This window comes from Ahaetulla prasina, chromosome 8 (assembly GCF_028640845.1).
Source record: "Ahaetulla prasina isolate Xishuangbanna chromosome 8, ASM2864084v1, whole genome shotgun sequence".
In the NCBI taxonomy this organism is placed as follows: domain Eukaryota; kingdom Metazoa; phylum Chordata; class Lepidosauria; order Squamata; family Colubridae; genus Ahaetulla; species Ahaetulla prasina.
In genome coordinates, this window is record NC_080546.1 from 11454215 (window position 1) to 11480906 (window position 26692).

At 45.6% G+C, this 26692-nt stretch overlaps 1 protein-coding gene across 1 annotated transcript in view; it reads left to right on the top strand.

Annotated features, from left to right (window-relative positions):
* The window catches only part of FRAS1 (Fraser extracellular matrix complex subunit 1), a 548508-nt gene that overhangs the window by 410987 nt on the left and 110829 nt on the right, over positions 1–26692 (top strand). The window contains exons 34-39 of the mRNA XM_058193082.1: positions 2755–2787; positions 9462–9593; positions 11354–11479; positions 13038–13285; positions 18849–19000; positions 23798–23963. Of these exons, the coding sequence (XP_058049065.1) occupies positions 2755–2787; positions 9462–9593; positions 11354–11479; positions 13038–13285; positions 18849–19000; positions 23798–23963 (857 nt within the window). The remainder of the gene's footprint in view (positions 1–2754; positions 2788–9461; positions 9594–11353; positions 11480–13037; positions 13286–18848; positions 19001–23797; positions 23964–26692) is intronic.

Consider the following 26692-nt stretch of genomic DNA (forward strand, 5'->3'; position numbering starts at 1 on the left):
TCCCGTGTAAAATTGGAAGTATCTTGGCGACGTTTCGACGAAGTCTCATTCGTCATCTTCAGGCTTCAGCTTCGTCATCTTCAGGCTTCACACACACACACACACACACACACACACACACACACACACACACATATATATATATTTGTTTTCTGAGATTTTTGCGGGTGTTTGTATGTAGGTCTTTGGTTATTCGGGTTTTCTCCCGCGTAAAATTGGAAGTGTCTTGGCGACGTTTCGACGAAGTCTCATTCGTCATCTTCAGGCTTCAGCTTCGTGCTTCTGGGAGCAATGTGTGACTGCAGCTGTTTCTTCCTTTTTAACTGCTAGTGGGGGTTTGAACTGATTGGGTGGGAGCTTGACTGTGCTCTGATTGGATGGGGGTTTTTTTGTGCACAAAGGAAGAAACAGCTGCGATCACACATTGCTCCCAGAAGCACGAAGCTGAAGCCTGAAGATGACGAATGAGACTTCGTCGAAACGTTGCCAAGACATTTCCAATTTTACACGGGAGAAAACCCGAACACACACACACACACACACACACACACACACACACACACATATATATATATATATATATATGTAGGTCTTTGGTTATTCAGGTTTTCTCCCGCGTAAAATTGGAAGTGTCTTGGTGACGTTTTGACGAAGTCTCATTCGTCATCTTCAGGCTGGTGTTTTCAGCTTCGTGCTTCTAGGAGCAATGTGTGATCGAAGCACATAGAAGCACGAAGCTGAAAACACCAGCTTGAAGAAGCAATTACAGGGATGCCACAACGGCTGTAAGTGTGAAAAATGGTCATAAGTCGCATTTTTCAGTTTCTATTGTAACTTTGAACGGTCACTATATGAACTGTTGTAAGTCGAGGACTACCTGTCTTCATTGGCTGCCTTTTTATAATAGTGCAAATGTGTCACCTTACTCTACTACAGGGGTCTCCAAACTTGGGACCATACTGGCTGGGGAATTCTGGGAGTTGAAGTCCACAAGTCTTAAATAAAAATCCCAAGTTTGGAGAGCCCTGCTCTAATAACTAGGACCGGATTATCAGGGTGCTTGAAATTCCAAAGCCCAGTTCTAAAAAAGCTTCTCTTTATAAAAAAAAAATCATTTGTGAAAATCTCAGTTGGAAGAAAAAGAGAGAAAAGACAGAGAAGGGAGTTTAATAAAGAGGCAGATCGATTATCTAAAAAAACCCGAGGAAGGATAGAACCTGGCCTTTAGAGACTCTTTTATCCAGCTGTTCTTTTTGCAAGAACTTTTAACTGGAAACGCTAGAGAGCTTAAAAATATACGGGAAGAGGTGATTTGTTGTCCTTCTCAACATTGTCGTGGTTGATTTCTGTCCTTCCAGTGAATCAGGCAGTAAACATGGAATTTGGAAGTAGGAATGGCCATACTTGTGTTCCATCACTGTCATTAGTGGTTTTCACTTACCTTCGCTACTGGTTCGCAACTGTGAGTGCAAGTGTGCTCGTTTTGCTCGCGGATGGCGTCTGCGCATGCGCAGAGTGTCCGTGAAGATGTCCAGGCGAGTGGGCAGAGCCTCCCGCCGCTGCCACTACCGGTTCTCCCGGACTGGGGCGAACCCACCACTGATCACTGTGTTGAGAAACGTTGTTGGAGACGCAGAAGACTGGAGAATTTCTAGTTTTAGGACATCCTCTAACTCAGGGGTGTCAAACACAATTTCATTGAGGGCCGCATCAGGACCGTGGTTGACCTCGGCGGGGGTGATGGGTAGGCGTGGCCGACTGGGTGGGCGTGGCTAGTTTGACAACACTCCCCAAACTATTGGCATGTTTCCTCTTTGCATTGGGTAGACGGGGCCGAAGTCATGCTGGCCTGATTTTTTCTCTTCGCATTGGGTGGACAAGGGACGGCTCCACAGGCTGGATCCAGTGGTGAAATGTAAAATTTGTTACTACCGGTTCTGTGGGTGTGGCTTGGTGGGGGGGGAATGTGACTGGGTGGGCCTGGCCAACTTTTTTTTTTTACTTTTAAAAGCATTTTTTCTACAACCTCTTTGGCCGAAGAGGTTGTAAAAAAATGCTTTTAAAAGGTCCTGACGATACCAGCTGAGTTGCCTGATCATCAGAACCTTTTAAAAGCATTTTTACAACCTTTTCGGCTGAAGAGGTTGTAGAAAAAATGCTTTTAAAAGGTTCTGACGATCCCAGCTGCGCGATCATCAGAGGCTTTTTTTTTTACTTTTAAAAGCATTTTTTCGGCTGAAGAAAAAATGCTTTTAAAAGTAAAAAAAACAACTCGCTGATAAGCACGCAGCTTAGCTGGGCGGGGGAGGGCAGGGATTTTTGCTACCAGTTCTCCGAACCACCCACCACCATCACTACTGGATCGGGTGATCCGGTCCGAACCTGGATCATTTCACCCCTGGCTGGAACCAACCCCGTTGCAGTCCGGATCCAGCCTGTGGGTCTTGAGTTTGACATCCTGCTCTAACTCATGGAGGCCCTACCACATTTTGCTTCTAAAAATAAAAACAAATTTTGAAACTTTCATCTGAATAGAAAACTATTTTTCTGTCTTAATTATCTTAAAAACGGTGGCCTCACATCCACTGAGAATGCAGTCGGGATTTCCAAATACTGGAAATTGGCCTTGTGTCTTTCCCCTTCCAAAAATTCTTTGTGATATCATACCTGTGTAGTGGATCAATTTCGTTTTATATTGTATGATTCTCCATGCTGCAAACAATTGTGCTTTCCTAATCTTTTTATCTCCTTTAGGTCTTCCAGAATCGATTAACTTTCGTTTTACAGGTATGTGGATATTGGTTGCACATCACTCAAGGTGTGTATTTATACTTCGTTCTATCTATTTTGAAGACCCCAGGACCACCTAATAAACATGCAATGTAGTGTTGAAATAGGAGATTTGGTGATAGATCAAACACTGCAGAGTTCTTGATGCTCTCTAAGCTTGGTTATTTGCTCACAGATACCTCATTACCCAACTATTTATTTATTTTATTTATTTATTTGATTTTTATACCGCCCTTCTCCCGAAGGACTCAGGGCGGTGTACAGGCAGAATAAAACCAACAAAAAACAATATACAATATACAAAATTAAAATCAGTTAAAAACTTATTAAATGAGCCTGAAAAATTTAAGAAATTTACCATAAAACCAATAACCCCATTAAAATTGCTAAAAATTTAAGTTTAAAATTTCATTCAAGCCAGCCCCGCGCGAATAAAAAGATATGTTTTCAGTTCGCGACGGAATGTCCGAAGGTCAGATATCTGGCGTAAGCCCGGGGGGAGTTCGTTCCAGAGTGTGGGGGCCCCCACAGAGAAGGCCCGTCCTGGGGCCACCAGCCGACATTGTTTGGCGGATGGCACCCTGAGAGTCCCTCTCTGTGAGGCGTGCGGGTCGGTGGGAGGCATGTGGTAGCAGTAGGCGGTCCCGTAAGTACCCAGGTCCTAAGCCATGGGCGCCTTAAAGGTCGTGACTAACACCTTAAAGTGCACCCGAGAGGCCACAGGTAGCCAGTGCAGCCTGCGCAGGAGAGGTGTTACATGGGAGCTGCGTGCAGCTCCTCTATCACCAGCTGCGTTCTGGACTAACTGAAGCCTCCGGACGCACTTCAAGGGGAGCCCCATGTAGAGAGCATTACAATAATCCAAGCGAGAGGTAACGAGCGCATGAGTGACCGTGCATAAGGCATCCCGATCAAGGAAGGGGCGCAACTGCCGAACCAGGCGAACCTGGTGGAAGGCCCTCCTGGAGACGGCCGTCAAATGATCTTCAAACGACAGCCGGTCATCCAGGAGGACACCCAAGTTGCGCACCCTATCCTTTGGGGCCAATAACTCGCCCCCAACAGCCAGCCGCGGTTGCAGCTGGCTGAATCGGGATGCCGGCATCCACAGCCACTCCGTCTTGGAGGGATTAAGCTTGAGCCTGTTTCTCCCCATCCAGACCCGTACGGCCTCCAAACACCGGGACAGCACTTCAACAGCTTCATTGGGGTGGCCCGGGGTGGAAAAGTACAGCTGGGTGTCGTCAGCGTACTGCTGGTATCTCACCCCAAAGCCACTGATGATCTCACCCAGCGGCTTCATATAGATGTTGAACAGCAGGGGCGAGAGGATCGACCCCTGCGGGACCCCACAAGTGAGGCCCCTCGCGGTCGACCTCTGCCCCCCCGTCAACACCGTCTGCGACCGGTCAGAGAGATAGGAGGAGAACCACCGATATACGGTGCCTCCCACTCCCAATCCCTCCAACCGGCGCAGCAGGATACCATGGTCGATGGTATCAAAAGCCGCTGAGAGGTCTAACAGGACCAGAGCAGAGGAATAACCCCTGTCCCTGGCCCTCCAGAGATCATCCACCAATGCGACCAAAGCCGTCTCTGTGCTGTATCCGGGTCGGAAACCGGACTGGAACGGGTCCAGATAGACATCTTCATCCAGGTACTGGGGTAGCTGTCGAGCCACAGCACTTTCTACAACCTTCGCAACAAAGCGAAGATTGAGATCGGACGATAGTTACTTAAAATAGCTGGGTCCAGAGAAGGCTTCTTAAGGAGGGTCTCACCACCGCCTCTTTCAAGGCGGCGGAAAACTCCTCCAACAAAGAAGCATTGATAATCCTCTGAGCCAGCCTCGTGTCACTCCTGAGTAGCCAGTACCAGCCAGGAAGGGCACGGGTCCAGTAAACATGTCGTGGCATGGAGCCTCCCCAATAACCTGTCCACGCCTCGGAGCCACAGGATCAAACTGATCCCAAACAGACTCAACAAGACGTGCCTCCTCTCCCCGCTTGATCATCCCAAATTCGGTCCAGATCGTCCCGAGCTGAGCGATTTTATCGATAGATAACCACTAAACTCCTCGGCGCGTCCCTGCAAAGGGTCATCCCGCACCTCCTGATGAAGGAGGGAGCGGGTCACCCAAAACAGGGCGGCCGGGCGGTTATCTGCCGGCGCAATGAGGGTGGAGGCGGAGGTACGCCTCGCCTCCCCATTGCCACTAGGTAGGTCCTAGTATAGGACCCAACTAGTGTCCGATCAGCTCGAGCGACTGGACCTCCAAGTGCTCTCTAGGCGTCTTCGCCGGCGTTTCATCTCCTCAGCCCTCGGAGAACCAAGGGGCCAAACGAGACCTACGCCGGGTCAGAGGCCGCAAAGGCACGACACGGTCCAAGGCCCCGCCGCGCCTGTTCCCAGGCCGCGACGAGTTCCTCAGTCGTGCCGTGGGCCAGATCCTCAGGAAAGGCCCAAGCTCCGTCAGGAACCTCTCAGGGTCCATCAGGCGCCTGGGACGGAACCAACGATAGGTTCCGTCTCCCTGCGATGGTGAATGGCGGTTCGGAAGTCAAGGCGAAGGAGAAAATGATCGGACCATGACATTGGTTCTGTTACTAAATCATCTAGTACCAGATCATTTAACCACTGACCAGAGATATAAATCAAGTCCAGCGTGCCTCCCCCCATGTGCGTAGGGCCATCATTTATTCGAGTCAGGTCTAAGGCCGTCATGGAAGCCTCAAACTCCCGAGCTGCCGTTGATGACAAGCCAACTGACGGCAGGTTGAAGTCCCCCATAACAATAAGTCTGGGGGTCTCAACCGCCACAGCGGCAAGCACCTCCAACAGCTCTGGCAGGGCTGTGGTCACGCAGCAAGGAGCCAGGTACGCGACCAACAAGCCCAACTGGCTCCTATGGCCCCACCGCACATAGAGGGATTCACAGCCGGCAATCTGAGGAACAGTGGCCTCCCTCGGCTCTAGATCTTCCTTAATGACAACCGCCACCCCCACCCCTACCTTGGGCCCTCGGCTGATGAAATGCTCGGAAACCTGGAGGACACATCTCAACGAGGGAACCCCCTCTGGGCCCAACCAGGTCTCCGTGATGCCCATAAGGTCCGGACCCCGCCTGAATAAGATCGCAGATCAGGGGCCTTGTTAACCACGGACCGGGCATTACACAACATCAGCCGAAGGTCCAAGCTCTGAGGATCATGGCCACCTGAGGAACGGGTGGGGGCTGGGGGGCCGGAGCACGCGATCGCATTTAGACATCGAACACGTGCTCCCAACTCTCGATACGGCCTCCCCCCCCCGCCATATCTGCCCCTCCCACTTACCGTACAGATCGAAAAGCCCTCTGAACCTGGAACATCGCCCTCCCCCGCCGCCTTCGGACAAGATAGCAAAGTGCCGCGAACTAGCACAGGGGCTGGATCCCTCCCCGACGGGTTTTCACCCCCACCCGTCAAATCCCTCCCTCCCCTTAAAAACCCCTTATTAAAAAATCTATTTAAAAAACCCCATAAGTTCTTCTTGCTCGCGTGCCACCTCTCTGGGTCCCAAGACCCTTCGTTGAGGTAGGCCCTCGATAACTTGGAGGGCCATTCTTGCGAGGCGGGGGAACCTCGCAATCGTAGTAGTTCGGCGGGTGTATATCTCATGGAGCGATAGTCCAGATAGTCGCGGTAAAAGTGTCCATCCTAGGCCGTTCAGAGATGTATCCGTCGTAAACAAAGATCACCAAGGGCCCATAAAAGATGGCCAACCATATGGGTCCAAGTCCGTAGGAGTCCGTGGGACCACAAGAATGAAAAGGTCTCCCACACTCTCCCGGCTGCGCACCGTTACGGGACAAAGCCCCGTACAGTACGCAAATTGAGATAACGACGTCCATGCCCTCATGCCATCCATGTCTCCTCCTTAAGGCCAGCCGATTATGGTCTTAGTCCTGGGCCCATTTATGGTCTTAGTCCTGGGCCCACTTAGTCCTGGGCCCATTTATGGCCCTAACAAGCCACAGAGCCAATGATGAAGTTGTGGAAGCCATCTCTCAGTTCCAGATGGAGAAGCGACTGAGGAAAAAAGAAATCGACCGCAGATAGCAATTGCGGTGATTATGGCAGGCTGTGGCAAGAACCAGCAATGGGGAGCAATGGGGAGCAAACGATGTTCCGGTCCCCAAGGAGGGAAAAAGGAGGGAGAAAAAACTAGATAATATTCAATTTATTTCTTATCCCACCTTTGTTATTTTTATAAATCACTCGAGGCAGAGAACCTACCCAATGTTCTTTTCTCCTCTTATTTTCCCCACAAAACAAGAGGGGTGAATTTTGCTGAAAGAGAGTGACTAGCCCAAAGTTTACCTAGTTGGCTTTTGTGCCTAAGGCGGGATTAGAACTCACCATCTCCTGGTGATTAACCCAAAGTCACCCAGCTGCCTTTCATGCCTAAAGTGGAACTAGAACTCACCATCTCCTGGTGATTAACCCAATGTCACCCAGCTGCCTTTCATGCCTAAAGTGGAACTAGAACTCACCATCTCCTGGTGATTAACCCAATGTCACCCAGCTGCCTTTCATGCCTAAAGTGGAACTAGAACTCACCATCTCCTGGTGATTAACCCAATGTCACCCAGCTGCCTTTCATGCCTAAAGTGGAACTAGAACTCACCATCTCCTGGTGATTAACCCAAAGTCACCCAGCTGCCTTTCATGCCTAAAGTGGAACTAGAACTCACCATCTCCTGGTGATTAACCCAAAGTCACCCAGCTGCCTTTCATACCTAAGGCAGGACTAGAACCTAGTCAGCTAACCTAGTCAGATAAACCTGGAAATTTTGCTGTGTGGTCTTGCCTAGAGCCCCTTTAATGTTAATGACTATAAAAAGTCTTTAAATGTAACTATGAAATTTACTTAAAACATTAGAAATAATACTATGACGATAAACTGAGTTTTTTTTTCTTTTCTTTTTTGACCATGGCTAATATTATATGAATTGTAAATATATGACTGATTCTGATGTTTGATAAGTAGTATACACAAAAGATTACAAATACTAACTGGGAAATAAAGGGTTTAATCTAAAGGGAGTAAGAAGGGGGCGGGAAGAGTAAAGTTGATAAACGATTAGAATTCAGGGCGAAGGGCAAGATGAGATATACAATATAAATAAAAGAAGGAAAATAAAAATGAGAGACAAAATATTAATGTAAGCATATAAGATGTGTTGGGAGAGAATCAAAAGTTGTATGAATATGAAACCTGGCCAATATTCTGTTCAGAAAAAGTGCATTGTATGTTGATGTGTGTTTGTGTTAAAAAAAAAATGTTATTGGGTATAATGTGAGAAGGGCCTTGCAAGAGGGAAGTAGAGGTTGCCTCTAAAGAAGGATCAGCTAAATCGGGAAGGATCTTGCAACTGAATAAGAGGCAGAGAAAGAAACTTAGAAAAGATCCATCTTAATTTATCAGGTGGTAAAAAGTGACGGTGAGAGATTTGTACTTTCAGACTTGCAAGATTCTGTTCATATAGCCAGAGGTGGGTTTTACTTACCTTTACCTTTGCGCTTTGCTCTCTCTCTCTCTCTCACACCTTCTGCGCATGTGTCCAGCCTCAAAAATGTACCTAAATAGCACGACTTGGAGCTGGGGCACATTCGCCGCTATCGGTTCGCCTGAACCTGTGAGAACCGGCTGAATACAACCTCTGGATATAGCCTTAACAATAAAGTAGAATTAGTTCATCTTACCGTGTTTCCTGTCTGGTTTAACTGGGAAGGCTAACACTGAGGCTTTATGAGTCAAGCCCAACTATTCTGACCCAGTTCCCAAACATGACGAGCACGTGGTTTTTTTACCTAAACGTTCCCTTTATTAGGAGTGCCAGCAACCCCGGAAAATGAGTCTTGCTCTCTCTCGGCAGGCTAACAATGTCTCTTAAGTGCCTGTGGAAAGCAAAGCTCGCTCCTTTTCCCCCTGAAATGGCTCCAACACACGAGGAGTCTCTCTCACCACACTCATAATGCAAGTCATGGAAGGTGCGCCCGCTCTTTTTCCAGCAGCGGAGACATACATACACACGCTCCGAAGGGGCGCTCGTCTCTCAGCACCGCAGATTCCAAGGAAGACTTCCGATACAGTTCCAGACAGGATTCAGAAGTTTGGACTATCTGTGGTTGACAGGAAGATGAATAGTTGTCTGCCACACCTATTTGTCTCCGCCCCCCTGCCTTTTATCCCAAGAGCTAAGGTGGGGTTTAGTTAGCAACGGTGGCTCTTCCGTCCCAAGGACTGGCCCATAGAGTCCCACTGCTCTCCTCTCCTCTTCCTTCTGCACATCCGTGAGTCAGGCACAGGACCCAGCTATTCCTCCTCTTCCTCATCAGCCATCTCCGGACCTGGGGTCTGTTGACTCTCCATCTGGGAGCCACCTCTTGTCTCTGTATCTGCAGCTCCATTCCCTCTTCCCCTTTGGAGCTGTCAGGTTGCCTTGATGCTGTCCCCGACTCCCAGTCCACCTCCTCCTCTGATTCAGCCGCCAGAGTGGCCGGCGGCTGACAGGTCACAACACCAAACTTTTAGAGTTCAGCCGATCTTTCACCTCCACATAAGGAAGGAATAATTTGAAGCCTGATTCTTCTATGCAACATACTCACTCCAGTCATTTCTTTCAGTGTCGGATGGAGAACATGTAAGTCCTGAGATGGCCTTTACCATCCACTTACTTTCCACGGATGTAGAGCCTCCGTTGTTCCAGATTACTGCTCCGGTGCTTGAGGTCAGCCAAGGAGGCAGAGCTGCCATTGGTAAGGAAAAAAAAAACAAGACTAGTTCATCAATGGGTTTCAAGTACGCACTACTATATTTATAATTCATAAACGGTAGCAGTTCAATTAGGGGACTTCCCATAAATTACTTGGCACCAGTCCAGGAACGGAATGTTCAGTAGAGGAATTAAACATTGATCAAAAAACGGTCTGGGAACCCACTTTGCTATGGACATCAGCGAAGAGAGGAAGACGTAAAACGTAATTGAAGAAATCCACCTGGAAACATAACTCTGCATGGGATCCTTGTGAGTTTGAATCCTTTCGCTTGGAAGCATAATGGGTGATCTAGCTCTTAGCTATGGTAGTTTTTGTTTTAGGCTGACACATCAAGGCAATATTTAAACAGAAAAATATCAACCAACGCAGCCCTCTTTGGTTTCCCAAGGGAATATTCGATCAATGAATCCAACTTCAGATGTGTATATAATGATTTTGAATAGTGATGTTCATTATCATCCAGTTTTGGTCACATATATATATATATATATATATATATATATGTATATTTTCTGAGGTTTTCACGGGTGTTTGTATATAGGTCTTTGGTTGTTCGGGTTTTCTCCCGCGTAAAATTGGAAGTGCCTTGGCGACGTTTCGACGAAGTCTCATTCGTCATTTTCAGGCTTCAGCTTCGTGCTTCTGGGAGCAATGTTTGATCGCAGCTGTTTCTTCCTTTTAACTGCTAGTGGAGGTTTGAACTGATTGGGTGGGAGCTTGGCTGTGCTCTGATTGGATGGGGGTTTTTTTGTGCTCTGATTGGCTGGGGGTGTGTCCTGTTTGGGTTGGGATTTGAGCTGGTGAGCTGCAGTGTTGTTGTTTGGTTTCGTGGTCGTGCTACATCTTCATAGTGGGTGTCAGTCTGCTGCATGTATGGATTGGAGGGGTTTGAAATGGCTAATGTTGCACCTGCGGTCTGGCTTCTGGTCCTTGGTCATGCTTCATGATCAGTGTGGGTTTGGGTCTGCTTTCTGGGTGGATGTCGGTGGTGACATCCTTGTGGACCTTGTGAGTGTGGGTCTGGTGTCATTCCTCGTGTTAGGGACTCGTTTGTCAATAAGGGCGGGTTTCCAAATGGCTGGTAGGCGGGAGGTGTCATCTCGTTTGTTCATGCTGTGTGGGCGTTTTTCTATCTCAATGGCTTCTCTGATTATTCTGTTGTTAAAGTGTTCAGTTTTGGCGATAGTTCTGGTCTTTTTAAAGTCAATATCGTGTCCTGTGACTTTAAAGTGTTGGACCAGGGAAGAAGTTGGTTCCTCTTTTTTGACTGAGTTTTGTGTTCTTCAATGCGTGCACTTATTCTTCTGTTGGTTTGTCCGATGTATGTGGTGGGGCAGGCGGTGCCTTTCTTATCTCCCACTCATTTCCCTTGACTGTCAGTAGTTCAGATTCTTGCAGAGAGCTTAAGCTTGCAATAAATCATTATACTCATTTGAACTGCCTGAATCTCCTGATTTCCCCAGGGCTTAACACTTTTTGGGGGATCTGTCACAACTCCAAAGTCATTAAGCGAATGGTCGTAAGTTGAGGACTACCTGTACTGTTATTGCTCAATAGCATACCAGACGTTTTGATCAACGTTATGACTCAGGTGTTTTAACACGTCAATACCCGAAATGCCACCGACTCCCCTATCCACGCTCTTCTCACCTGCTTACAAATTGCAGTTCCCTTGGAGATCAGAGGCTAAACATCTAAATATATTTTGCTTTCTCCATCTCTATATTTGGATGGTTAAGGAATAAAACTGACACTGAGTGATGGGCCCATTGCTGCTGAGGATCTCTTCTTTGAAGTGGTAGAACCTCCTCACCACGGAGCTCTCCTCAGACACGGTTCCGGATTCCCAGTCTACATGGCAACAGGTAAGCTTGCGGGAAGTTTCTTGTACTGTTTTGTCTGTGACCTTTTAGGTCAAAAGACCCTCCTGTTAAGAAGAAGCAAACATCCACTGAAGCGCAACACGAATGCTTACCAGTAGTCAGCAGTGGGTTTCCAATATACTTACCACCGTTCGCTGTACACACACATGCTCACTTCGTGTGCGCCTTTCCCACATGTGGCAGGCCTTACATGCATGCGCCTGGCCTTGAAAACATCCCTAAATCGGACAGCATAGAGCCGGGGCAGGTAGGCGAGCCTATCTGCGATTTCCGCTACCAGTTCGCACGAACCGGTATGAATCGGCTGAATACCACCTATAGTGGTAGTCCTTGCTTAATTACCACAATGAGGAACAGCAAGTCTGTCACAAAGTGTCATGGTCATAAGCATCAGCTGACCGCAGTAGGTTTACTTCTGTTAAGTGTCAGCTGTCCAGTTGGAGAATCCAGAACAAGAAACTCCTGGGACATTATTTTATTAAGAATATAAACTTTACTGACTAAACCACATTGCACAGAAGAACTGAAACCAGCTCTGGGCTTCTCACGCAAAAGCAAGCATAGTTCCTCATCCCTCCCGCCTTTCCCTACGGGCCACCCCCAGTCCATTACATCCACCAGTCACTTCTGTTCATTTTGTTATGGGAACCAGCCGGCCATGCTGGGACATCTGCTTGGGGTGTCCTTGAGGGGGGAACAGTGTCTCCCAGGAACCGACCATGCTGGATGCCATTCCCCCCACCTTTGCATTCCATTTCATGTTGGGACTAGGATTCAGTCTCCTATAATCAACCCAAAATCACCCAGGTGGTTTTCATGTTTAAGTGGGACTAGAATTCACAGTCTCCTGGTGATTGGCCCAAAGTTACCCAGCCGGCTTTCATGTTTAAGTGGGACTAGAATTCACAGTCTCCTGGTAATTGGCCCAAAGTTACCCAGCCGGCTTTCATGTTTAAGCGGGACTAGAATTCACAGTCTCCTGGTGATTGGCCCAAAATCACCCAGCCGGCTTTCATGTTTAAGCGGGACTAGAATTCACAGTCTCCTGGTGATTGGCCCAAAATCACCCAGCCGGCTTTCATGTTTAAGCGGGACTAGAATTCACAGACTCCTGGTAATTGGCCCAAAATCACCCAGCTGGCTTTCATGTTTCATGTTTAAGCGGGACTAGAATTCACTGTCCCCTGGTTTCTAGCCTAATGCCTTAATCATTAAACTAAACTGGCTTCGTATGAATACGCTGAAAATTCTGGAAGTCATATCTGCTGAACTCCATGAATGAAGCGAGAGTCTTCTCAATTGTTAGCCATTAAAGCCGAACTTCTGGATAACCAAGGAAAAACTTTTCTGTACCTGGCTTCATTCCAACTTTGAACAAAATTGGTGCTTCCTCATTTCATTCAGTGTCAGTATGGTAAATTCACAGAGAGGTCTGTAGTTAGACCAAAGCACGTTTCTGCATTTGCTTAGAGGAGTAAGAGAGATCTCTCCATGTTCTGTTAAGGAATAAATTCTGATTTTACCATGTCTTTCCGGGAAGGTGATAGTTTCACCTATGAGGAAATCACCAGGAACGCCTTGCATTATCTTCACGATGGCTCATCCTCGAGAGAAGACAGCGTGGAAATTTCAGTCACTGACGGCACTACCAAAGACCTCGTTTTGCTCAAAGTGGAAGTAACTCCAGTGAACATTAATGGGCCAAGGTTGGATCCTAGCTGCTCGTTGAGTATCACTGTGGCCGGTAAAAACTCTGTGATCATCACTCGATCCCACTTTGCTTATATTGTAAGCATTTAATCTTTTTTTATATACCCCTCAAATTTCATCTGTATCTTAATATTTGGGTATCTTTGGTGGCTTCCAGTGGTGGGTTTCAAAATTTTTTTTACTACTGGTTCTGTGGGTGTGGCTTGGTGGGCGTGGCAGGGGGGGGATACTGTAAAATCTCCAATCCCTCCCCAATCCAGGGGAAGATTACTGCAAAATCCCCATTTCCTCCTGATCAGCTGGGAATTGAGAGGCAGAGAATAGATGGGGGCTGGGCCAGTCAGAATTTTTACTACTGGTTCTCTGAACTACTCAAAATTTCCATTACCGGTTCTCCGGAACTGGTCAGAACCTGCTGAAACCCATCTCTGAAGCAGTCATAGAGTTAAGGAGATGGAAGATGTAGGGTTTTTCATTTCAGACAGAAGGGAAAAGGGGAAGAACCAAGGAAAACCACCTGGTTTGGTCCTCCTCCTATAGTAGTGGCCAAAATTGTGGAAAACTTTTGGGAAAAGTATTTTTGAAGTTTGATGGCCAATAAAACCACTTTTTGGGAGGAGTAGTACCAAAAAATTATATATCAATGGAAAGATAATTTAATCAAGAATATAATGCTTTTCAACCTTTGTTTGAGAGATAAAAGTGGCTTTTTTCGTGGAATTCTAGATTTTAGGTCAAATTCCTCCTGACTGCGCCAGACAGTCCTTGCACTCAACTTCACATTACACTTTCCCTGTTTATCCCTACACCAATCTTAAGAGTTAAATCAGACCAGAAGAGAGTGATTCGTCTTAGTGATTCAGTGAGTTTCAGTGCTATAGAGGTGAGGCACGGTAGCCTAGCAGTTAAGACGTTGGGTTTGTCAACCCGAAGGTTGGTAGTTTGAGATCTGAGCGCCGCACGATGGAGTGAGTGCCCGTTCCTGCTCCGGATCCTGCCACTTAGAAGTTCAAAAGCATGCAAATGCGAGTAGATAAATAGGTACCACTTCGGTGGGAAAGTAACAGTATTCCATGCAGCTCAGCATAAAGTCATGCTGGCCACATGACCATGGAAGCATCTTTGGACAATGATGGTTCTCTCAATTAGGAAACGGAGATGAGGAACCCCGCAAGAGTCAGACACAAGTGGACAGGAGAAACCTTTACACTTAGTCCTAGTGATTCAATGAGTTTGGTGTTATAGAGGTGAGCAGGGGTGGGTTTCACTTACCTTTACCATCGGTTCACCCCATGTGTGCACGCTTGCTTCGCGCACATGCTGTCCGTGCATGCACTTTTCTCGCTCGCTCACCTTCCTCGAAAACGTGCGTAAATAGCACAACTTGGAACCGGGACGGGTGTGCAGGTGTACGCACCCGCGATCGCCGCTACTAGTTCGCCTGAACCTTCTGAATACCACCTCTGGAGGTAAGGGTGGGGATCATGTCTCATCTCACTCAGGGGCAACAAGACGGATCATCTCCCAAGAGCATTGCTTAGCCTGCAGAGAGTCGGAATTGTTCTAGCTTTCTTTTTTAACTTAAAGGTAAAGGTTCCCCTCGCACATATGTGCTAGTTGTTCCTGACTCTAGGGGGCGGTGCTTGTTTCAAAGCTGAAGAGCCAGTGCTGTCCGAAGACGTCTCCGTGGTCATGTGGCCGGCATGACTTAATGCCAAAGGTCCTAGGAACACCGTTACATTCCCACCAAAGGTGGCCCCTATTTTTCTACTTGCATTTTTTTACGTGCTTTCGAACTGCTAGGTTGACAGAAGCTGGGACAAGTAACGGGAGCTCACCCTGTTATGCGGCACTAGGAATTCGAACCGCTGAACTGCTGACCTTTCGATCCACAAACTCAGCGTCTCTTACCCACTAAACCACCGCGTCCCTATATTTTTTAACTTACATCCAGACAAAGGGAACATTACCTGTGGCTATGCCAGGAAGCCAAAGGTAACATCCTTCCTGCTGTTAGAAAAACATGCCTGGTTCTGACTTTCAGGCAGGTGGGAACCTGGCCTGTTCTTTCTGGCATTTCACAGAGCTGCTAACACAATCTGGGCATGTAGTCTGATGTTTATTAGCATTTTTATGATGCGTAGACAACAGCTGACCCTGGGCCAGGAAAGCAATCCTTGCATAAAGAAAACCAGGCTGTAATGCAAAAGGCTCAGCTCCCCTTGATTGCTCCTGCCTGACAAAGGTTTTAACTTGTTCTACCTACCTACATCTGGAAGGAAGGAAGGAAGGAAGGAAGGAAGGAAGGAAGGAAGGAAGGAAGGAAGGAAGGGAGAAATAATAAGTGCTTTCTTTCTAAGCAGATACTTTGTTTTCTGAAGGAAAATTAAGCTAATCTGAGAATCGGATGCCATGAAGCCTCTTTAGTATTCTGGCCCAGCAGGTAAATCAGGGGTGTTGAACTCAAGGCCCGCGGGCCAGATCCAGCCCACGGGGTACTTAGATCTGGCCTGCAGGGCCACCCTGGAAACAGCAAAGGGCCGGCCCGCAGTGCCTCTGCCAGCAAAAACAGAGCTCAGGAGGGTCGCCTGTGGCCCTCCTGGGCTCCATTTTCGGCTGCGATGGCCTCCTGCATCCCTCTGCTTGTGGGCCCTCCACAAGCTTCGTTTTCACTGGCAGAGGTTTAGCAAAACAAACTAAAAACAAAACAAAAGGAGAAATGTTTCCCCTTTTGCATTTGAGCATCCAAGAAGGGACAGGAAAGGAGAAAGGGAAAGAGGAAAGAAAAAGAAGGAAAAATGGGAAGAGAGCAAGGAAGGAAAAAGAAGGAAAGAGGGGAAGGAAGAAGAAAGGAGAATGAAGAGGGAAGGAAAGAAGAGGAAGGAAGGAAGGAAGGAAGGAAGGAAGGAAGGAAGGAAGGAAGGAAGGAAGGAAGGAAGGAGTATTGACGGTTAGTTGACTAGATTCATGTTTGTAGGGACGAGCAATAAATCAGCTTGCCTGGAACTTAAGATTTGTTCCTAGTTCTTTTTTTATTTTTATTTGAATTTATATCCCGCCCTTCTCCGAAGACTCAGGGCGACTTACACTATGTTAAGCAATAGTCTTCATCCATTTGTATACTATATACAAAGTCAACTTTTATTGCCCCCAACAATCTGGGTCCTCATTTTACCTACCTTATAAAGGATGGAAGGCTGAGTCATCCTTGGGCCTGGTGGGACTTGAACTTGCAGTAATTGCAAGCAGCTGTGTTAATAACAGACTGCTTAGTCTGTTGAGCCACCAGACATCTTCATGCCTGACATTGTTTATGTATATTTCCCCCCTTCTAAATAAGGTAGCAATATTAGCGTAAATGAAGACTTGAGCCTTTCTTAAGGGTTGGCTGATTCCGAATAACATCTTGTATATGTGTAACCTTTATTGCTACAATTGATTTTGTGATATTTATGGCTGAATGATTATTGACGAACGTGCTGCAGCCGTAGTTTTATTTTAGTTTGCAAATGTTTTCATATCAAAGTCATCAGCAGTTTTGAATCTTTTGCTTAATGGATACCTTTTTTTTAATGCTTCAATATATTTATACTCAATTAAAGGCGGCCAATAAACACATTACTGAAATCAAAATGATCAGCAGTTTAAAAAAAACTTAACTAATTGGATGTACCTCTGTTAATTAATTAAATGCTTTGTAAATCAATGTATTAATTGGCAAAAAAAAAAAAATCAAAGCTTTCCCCCAATCAATTGGGTCACCAGGCCAATTAATCCATTGACTCAACTGATTAAAAAGTTTTTATTGAATTAGAATTGCAATATCTAATACTTTGCGTATTTTTCTCTTCTTTAACTTTAAAATCAGTGCAACAGAATTTAAACAGAATACTACAGAATAACATCATAGGAACAAGTTTTTTTTCCTTCAATTTATGTTCATTGCAGGTAGCCCATGACTTACAACTGTAACTGAGCCAAAGATTATGGTTGTAAAACATGCTACTAGTAGTTGTTAAGAGGTAATCCACACAATCGTGTCCGTTTTTAAAACCTTTTTTGTGGTGTTTGTTACGCAAACACTAGAGTTGTTAAATGAAGGTGATGATTGTTAAGTGAACTCATTACAGATAGTCCTCCACTTATGATCATATTTGAGCCCAACATCTCTGTTGCTAAGTGAGGCACTTGTTAAGTGAGTTTTACTCCATTGTATGACCTTTCCTGTGACAGTTGCTAATAAACCCCTAACACGGTTGTTGAGTGAATCTGACTTCTCCACTGATTTTGCTTGTCAGAAAGTTACAAAAGGTGACCCGGGATAGTGCAATGGTCATAAATATGAGTCAGTTGATAAATTCATCTGAATTTGGATCACATGACCAGGGGGACACTGTAATGTGTGAAAAATGGTCACGAGTCATTTCTTTCAGTGCTGTTGTAACTCTGAGCCGTCAGTAAATGAACTGTTCTACATCGAGGCCCTCCTGTATATCCAGTGGGTCTTTCGTTCTCGAAAATGGAAGTAAACGCTGAAAAATGCCCCCCCTCCCCCAAAAAAGTCACAATTTGTAGGACGCTGCAAACAGCCATGAATACAAACCAGTTGCCAATTGCCTAAATATGATCGCATGACCACAGGGATGAAGGCCAGCTCTTGGAATTTTGAAACTTGGTTATAAGTGACCAGTGACAAGTCAAGAACTTCCCGTATAGCTTTCAAACATAATAAAGGTAGGACTCTTCTTTTTAATCAATCAATCTATCTATCAGAATAGACTTGGAAAGGACCTTGGAGGTCTTCTAATCCAGCCCCCTGCTCAAGCAGGAAGCCCTATATCCAGGGGTGGGATTCAAGTAATTTAACAACCGGTTCTCTGCCCTAATGATTTCTTCCAACAACCAGTTTCACCAAACTGCTCAGAAAGTTAACAACCGGTTCTCCCGATGTGGTGCGAACTGGCTGAATCCCACCACTGACTATATCATTTCAGTCCAGTCTCTTCTTAAAAACCTGCAGTGATGGAGCATCCACGATTTCAGGAGGCAAGCTGTTCCACTGGTTAATTGTCCTTACTTTTAAGAAGTTTTAACTTCTTAATTCCAGGTTGTTTTTCCCTTTGATTAGTTTCCAACAATTATTTCTTCTCTTGCCCTCTGGTGCTTTGGAGAATAATTTGACCCCCTCTTCTCTGTGGCAGCCCCTCAAATATTGGAATACTGCTATCATGTCACCCCCAGCCCTTCTTTTCTTTAGACTAGCCCAGGGGTCTGCAAACTTGGCTCTTTTAAGACTTGTGGACTTCAACTCCCAGAGTTCCTCAGCCAGCTTTGCTGGCTGAGGAACTCTGGGAGTTGAAGTCCACAAGTCTTAAAAGAGCCAAGTTTGCAGACCCCTGGACTAGCCAAACCCAATTCCTGCAACTGTTCTTCATATGTTCTAGTCTCCAGGCCTTTAATCGACTTAGTTGCTCTTGTTTGCACCTTTTTCAGAATCTCAACATCTTTTTTTTGTAATGTGGTGGTGACCCCCCAAAAAAACAAAACAAAATCTGGCATCCTTCATATTTTGTTCAATGATTATCTTAATGGATATGACTGTGTGTTTTTTTTCCCTTCTGAATCTCACTTCTGTCTTTAGGATAACAATTCCCCAGATTCTGAGATAAGGATTCAGCTAATTTCTCTTCCTGTGTACGGCAGTCTTATGCGGACGGCCTCTGGCCGGCAACCAGATGAGTCTTCGGAGGTCTATAATTTCACAATGGAAGACATTAACCATCAAAGAATCAGGTAAAATGTTTGCAATTGCGCCCAAGAATTTTCTCTAATTTTCTTGTTATGAATGTCACAAGGCTTGTTTTCCTCTATATGGTGTATAAAGGTAAAGGTTTCCCTCACACATATGTGCTAGTTGTTCCCGACTCTAGGGGGCGGTGCTCATCTCTGTTTTTAAGCTGAAGAGCCAGTGCTGTCCAAAGAGTCTCCGTGGTCATGTGGCCGGCATGACTAAACGCCAAAGGCGCACGGAACGCTGTTACCTTCCCACCAAAGGTGGTCCCTATTTTTCTACTTGCATTTTTTACCTGCTTTCGAACTGCTAGGTTGGCAGAAGCTGGGACAAGTATTGGGAGCTCACCCGTTACGCAGCACTAGGGATTCGAACTGCTGAACTGCCGATATTTCGATCGACAAGCTCAGTGTCTTAGCCACTGAGCAACTGCGTCCCTTATATGTGTAGCCTTCTTCAAAAACAGCCCTAGCACTCTTTGTCTTGAATAGTTTTTGAGCTGGCAATTAAAATATACAGGTCACAAACCGGGGTTTTATTTCATATTCTGCCAGGGGGTGTGTGAAGGTTGGAACGAATGAAACCAGGAAGCAAGAATTATAGAAACAGGGGGAAAAAATATTTTCCTGAAAGAAAAGACATCAGCTCTTCAGAATTTTTTTCTTAAAAACAGAGTCCTGACCTTAAGGGCTGGAAAAAAAAAAAAAGATCAGGCAGAGATATGAAAAAGTTCTAGTATTCAGAGTCTTCCCCCAAGCTATTCTTCTGAGATTCTCTAATATATCATTTAATGCTAGAAGCAAATGTAGGTTTTTTTCCTCCCAAAAAAATAATTGAAATCGGTGACCTTCATACCAAACAGGAAAGCATGGATCTACATGAAAGCCATGGACTTCCAATATGAATGATTCGATATATTTTTTTAGCCTGCTTTTATTACTTTTATAAATAACTCAAGGCAGTGAGCAGCCCTAATGCTCCATCCTCTTGCTATTTTCCCAACAACAACAACCCTGTGAGATGGGATGGGCTGAGAGAGAACGACTGGCTCAAAGTCATCCAGCTGTCTTTTCATGCTTAAAATGGGACTAGAATTCACAGACTCCTGGCAGTTGGCCCAAAGTCACCCAGCCAGCTTTCATGCCTCAGGCAGAACTAGAACTTGGTCTCCTGGAGATTGGCCCAAAATTACCCATTTGGTTTTCATGCCTCAGGAAGGGACTAGAACTCACAGTCTCCTGGTGATTGGTCCTGCTGGCTTTCATGCCTAATGCAAGACTAGTGTTCTGATGTAGGCTTCCTGAGTCAGTATAACACCCTTTTAATTTCAACAGCCGTGAATTCTGTTCATTCACAGATGAGTCCCAAATAGTTGTCAAGAGTCCTTCGGGAAGAGGCTGATAATCGCCCACCTTTATCTCCCTTGATACGCTGCCAAAGACCTAATTGGCAAAGCCACACGGAGTCCAGAATCAAACGGAGCTTCAGACTTTAAACTGCACAGAATGAACAACGTTGCTTCCTGCAAAGGTCCGCATGCCTTTGCTCCTCTTTTAAGTCTTATGGGAGGGGCCAATCATCTCCAAGCCTTACTCCCGAGTCGTCCCTTTTGTTTTAATTGTTCTTGCCTTCTGGCAGCTCTGCGCATGCGCGCCCTGGGAACAGGCTCCCCCTGTTCCTCTGTCAGAGGTCTGACTCTGGAGGCTCCGGAGGCAGCACGTACCTCCCAGATGGCCATTTCTTTGCCTCTGACGCAGAGGCCTCGTCCGAGCCTTCCCCTGACTCCAGGACTGGCCCATGTTCCTCCCCAACCTCCTCACTGTCCGACTCTGCTGCCAGCTCTTCGGGCCGGCGGCGGACCACAACAACTAGAACCCACAGTCTCCTAGAGACTGACCAAAAGTAACCCAGAGGCCTTTCATACCTAAGGAAGACTAGAACTTACAGTTTTCTGGTTTCTAGCCTGAACAAATACAGCTGAATTCTGAACACCATGATTTATTTTATAAGGAGGAATGGGGGCTTTCCTGTTTGGTGGCCATGAGATTCTCCATCAGTCCTCAAAGCGTAGGCAAAAGTCCCATCACCTACTACCTGTATTTTCCCCAAAATAAGACCCTGTCTTATATATTTTTTTCTGTCACCAAAAATACGGCACCAGGTCTTATTTTGTGGGGGATGTTGTCCACTGGCTCACCTCACTTGCACGCATCGCCCCCAGCCTCCTTTTCGCTGTCATAGGCCTTCGGGAACTTCTTTTTCTGCAGCTGGCAAGGCTTTCCTGAAGGGCTGGGATGAGGAGCTCTGTTATCGGCTGCAGAGGCCTTCAGGAAAGCCTTGCTGGCGTTGGCGGCTGCAGAAGAAATGGGCTGGCAAGGCAGGTGTCGGGGTGTGCGAGGCCTGGCTGTAATTGTCCAAAGATAAGTAATAGGGCAGAGGGACACAGTGGCTCAGTGGCTAAGATGCTGAGCTTGTCGATCAAAAGCTCGGCAGTCCAGCAGTTCAAATCCCTAGTTCCACGTAACGGGGTGAACTCCTGGTACTTGTCCCGGCTTCTGCCAACCTAGCAGTTCGAAAGCAGGTAAAAAATACAAGTAGAAAAATAGGGACCATCTTTGGTGGGAAGGTAACAGCGTTCCGTGTGCCTTTGGCATTGAGTCATGCCGACCACATGACCACGGAGACGTCTTCGGACAGCGCTGGCTCTTCGGCTTTGAAACGGAGATGAGCACCGCCCCCTAGAGTCGGGAACGACTAGCACATATGTGTGAGGGGAACATTTACCGTTTACCTTTAAATAGTACGGCAGCTCCACACACATCCCATCCCCACTCTAGCTTAAATTTTACCCATGCACCCTGCAGTGGGCGGAAGTCTTAATTAGGGCTTATTTTGGGGTAGGGCTTATGTTGGCCATATGTGTAAAAATCAAGCTAGGCCTTACTTTCGGGGTAGGTCATATTTTCTGGGAAATACGGTAGATCCTACTTGCTCAGGTGCCATTTCTCTGTGAATACATAGCAATGGCACCATTCTATGTGATGTCTTTGGGGGCACAAAGAAAGGACCGTTTATAATTTTTATTTGTTTTTATCTGAGTGATGTGTTTTTAACAAAAACAATGAGTTTTCATTCAGACCTAGTGATGTTGAGTGGCCTTCAGGCAACGGGCCAGGAATCCATTTTTCCTGCTGTTGAATATATCTCTGAGAACCTCCACGATGGCTTTTTTTTAAGGCCAGAAGGAAACATTTTCCTCATTTCCTGTGTTCTGACCTAGGCTTCACCAAATCACGAAATAGATTCCTTGTCCCGAACAAAAACCCCTTTTTATTTGGCTAATGTGAATTCCTAGCATTCACATTGAGCAAAGTCCCGGCAAATAGTCCTTCAAGAGTCAATTGCAACCACAGACCTTATCAGTCCTTGGATAGTTGCCAGGCCGATAGTTGCCAGGCCCAACTCTGTACAATGGAATACTTGGCAAGGAGTCTCTCTGAGGCACGAACTCAGATAAGCAAATCTTCACACTAACAAACAAACTAATTGTCTCCTGCATACAGTGTCCCCTTGTGCATTTACTCTGAGTCAACCCTTGTCCCATAATTGTTCCCTTCTCCTGACAGCTCTGTGCATGCATACATCAGGAACAGGCTCCAGCTATTCTTCTGCCCCACTTATCTCCGACTCCGAAGGTAGCTGTTAACTGTCTGATGGCCCTGGTGTTGTGACCCAGGCCCAAGTAGGTAGTAATAAACTTAGTCCGTGAAAAACCAAACTTTATTCGAACAGCTGGGAATCACTTCATTCCCAGCATCATTCAACTCAAAGTAAAACAAATGCCTCCCAACACAAATCCCTCAGTTATCTCACAAACCTTAGTCCAATTAGGCAAACTGCCAAAGGCCCTTCCTGGAAAATGTCCAGAAGCCACAAAAACAAAGACATACACGAAGCAGAGGACACAGCTACAAAGTTGTTTTCCAGCAAGCTGAAACATCGGTGCTGGTCTGTTTTAAACCTTATGGGAGGGGAACAATCATCTCTTGGCCCTACTCCTGAGTCGTCCTCTCTGCTTGAGCTGCTCTTGCCTTCTGGCAGCTCATGCGTGCATTAGGAACAGGCTCCTCCTGTTCCTCTGCCTCACTACTATCAGTCTCTGGGGGCTCTGGAGTCCGCACCTCACTCTCCGATGGCCCTGGCCTCCCCTCAGCTTCATCGCTGTCCGACTCCGTTGCCAGCTCTGTAGGCTGCTGACAGACCATAACACCTGGTCCCATCTCTGCCTCTGACACAGAGCACTCATCAGAGCCTTCCCCAGACTCCAGGACTGTCCTCTATTCCTCCCCAACCTCTTCATTGTCCGAGTCTTGCGGGCCACAACACACTGCACATTTCTGCTTCACTGTTTGGCTCCATCCCAGTGACATTTCTTTCATCTCGCTCCGACTTTTAATTTTGTGTCAATGCATGAATCAGCTTTCTCCATGTGGCTCCCCCCAGTTGCGTTGCTATTAACGTTCCCCATCTTGCGTTGTCAACAGCTTCCATCTGGCAGAGTGAAAGGGCACCGGATTGATTAAAAAAGTTAGAAATAAAATGTAGTCTCCCTTGTTAACTATTTTTCCTCCCCATAGCTATTAACATTCCTTCCAGTAATATGAAAATGCAAACAGGTGAGTTTATTCCCCACGGCAAACAAGATGCAATTAGAGGAGATTAAATTGTTTGTCGATGGTACACTTTGGTGTCCCTACCTAACTCCCCAGCTCAACATCTTCCATTTTTTTATCCTGCAGATATTTCACCGAGCTTGAAACTGTTTTTGATCAGCCAATCACCGATGTCTTCTACTTCTCTGTGTTCGATGCGGACAACAACCAGCTCGATAGCCAGATGTTTACCGTTACTATCACAGCAGCCCAAAGTGTGCCTCCGGTTGTTACCTTTTCTGACCAAATTACGGTACGTCAGCAACCTGTGAGATTCAACAGTTGAATTATGTATTAGGTACATGTAGAATAGAATAGAATAGAATAGAATAGAATAGAATAGAATAGAATAGAATAGAATAGAATAGAATAGAATAGAATAGAATAGAATTTATTGGCCAAGCGTGATTGGACACACAAGGAATTTGTCTTGGTGCATATGCTCTCAGTGTACATAAAAGAAAAGATACCTTCATCAAGATACAACATTTACAACACAAATGATGGTCATAGGGTACAATTTAACACTTAATGATACAACACTTAATGATCATCATAGGGTACAAATAAGCAATCAGGAACAATCAATATCAATATAAATCATAAGGATTACCAGCAACAAAGTTACAGTCATACAGTCATAAGTGCCTCTGGTGGCTCAACGGACTAAGTCTATCTGTTATTAACACAGCTGCTTGCAATTACTGCAAGTTCAAGTCCCACCAGGCCCAAGGTTGACTCAGCCTTCCATCCTTTATAAGGTAGGTAAAATGAGGACCCAGATTGTTGGGGGCAATTAAGTTGACTTTGTATGTAATATACAAATGGATGAAGACTATTGCTTAACACAGTGTAAGCCGCCCTGAGTCTTCGGAGAAGGGCGGGATATAAATTCAAATTAAAAAAAAAAAGTGGAAAGAGATTGGTGATGGGAACGATGAGAAGATTAATAGTAGTGCAGATTTAGTAAATAGTTTGACAGTGTTGAGGGAATTATTTGTTTAGCAGAGTCCTTGACTTGTGGCCCACAACGGAGCCCAGAATTTCCATTGCTAAGCAAGACAGTCGTTAAGTGAGTTTTTCCCATTTTACGACCTTTCTTGCCACAGTCGTTAAGGGAATTACTGCAGTTGTTAAGTTACTAACACGGTTGTTAAATGAATCTGACTTCCCCATTGAAACTTTGCTTGTCAGAAGGTTTCAAAAGGGGTCACATGACCCCGGGACACTGCAATCGTCATAAATACTGTATTTTTCAGACTATAAGATGCACCTGACTATAAAACGCACCTACATTTAGAAGAGGAAAAAAACAACAACAAAGAATTTGGCTTCGTGCGCCCCATTTTCAGTTCTTTTTTCAGGGTCTTTTTTTGGGCTTTTTCTGGCTTTTTTCAGCCCATTTTTGAGCCTTTTTTTTTTTTGGTCCTTTTTTGGGAAAAAATGGTGGGGCTTTGGCAATATTTGGTCTATAAGACGCACAGACATTTAGAAGAGGAAAACAACAACAACAAAGATTTTGGCCTTCACACGCCCCATTTTCAGCCCTTTTTTCAGGCCTTTTCTAGCCTTTTTTCGGCCCGTTTTTGAGGCTTTTTCTGGCCCATTTTTGAGGCTTTTTCTGGCCCGTTTTTGAAGCTTTTTTTGGCCCATTTTTTGTGAAAAAATGATGGGGCTTCAGTAATATTTGATCTATAAGACGCACAGACATTGTCACTCCCTTTTGGGAGGCAAAAAGGTGCATCTTATAGTCCAAAAAATACAGTACGTGCCAGTTGCCAAGTATCTGAATTTTGATCATATGACCATGGGGATGTTGCAACAGTTGTAAGTGTGAAAAACAGTCATAAGTCTTTTTGTTCAGTGCCGTTGTAAGTTCAAACGGTCACTAAAGGAATCTAAGTTCATTTAGTGACCAATGTAAGTTGAGGTTCACCTGTATTCAAAGTTGTGAAAACCTGTGAATTGGGAGTAGCATTCGGTGGAAAAGGAAGATAATTGAAATCCAGGGTGCCATGGAGACTAACAAGGTCATTGTGTCACATCCCATAAAAATAAAGTTTATGCTGAAATATCAGAGAGCTAGTTTCAGCTGCGACAAATTTGCCAGATTCTGAAGACTGTCTTATGGGACTCCCAAACTTTCAATATTTAGGAAATGTGCTTTATGCTTAGGCTACGCCAGATTATTATTATTTATTTGCACCAGAACAGTATTCCCTAGGAAAATACAACTTTTGGGTAACCTACACTCACAGGTCACTTCTTATAATTTTGTAGAGATGATCAGCGACCTCATGCTATTGAGCAAATTGGCTTACCTATTTTCTGATCTTTGGGGGGGAGGGGAATGGTAAGAGTTTTCTAGGTGTTTTGCAAGGGTGGGGAACAACTTTAGATGTGCTAAATCTGTTGTGATGGACCTCATTTCTTTGCTGATCTGCTAGAAATTGATAGAAATCCATCAATGAGCAAATTTGGAAGGCTGTAGCAGGTTCCAGAAACAAGGATGTTCATGGCTTACAGCAGTGGTGGAATTCAGCTGGTTAGGGCCAGTTCGGGTGAACCGGTAGTTAAATTGCTGGCTGGCCCCGCCTGGCCCCTTCCAGGAGTCCCCACGCCCCATTTTCAGTTCTTTTTTCAGGGTCTTTTTTTGGGCTTTTTCTGGCTTTTTTCAGCCCATTTTTGAGCCTTTTTTTTTTTTGGTCCTTTTTTGGGAAAAAATGGTGGGGCTTTGGCAATATTTGGTCTATAAGACGCACAGACATTTAGAAGAGGAAAACAACAACAACAAAGATTTTGGCCTTCATACGCCCCATTTTCAGCCCTTTTTTCAGGCCTTTTCTAGCCTTTTTTCGGCCCGTTTTTGAGGCTTTTTCTGGCCCGTTTTTGAGGCTTTTTCTGGCCCGTTTTTGAGGCTTTTTTTGGCCCATTTTTTGTGAAAAAATGACGGGGCTTCAGTAATATTTGATCTATAAGACG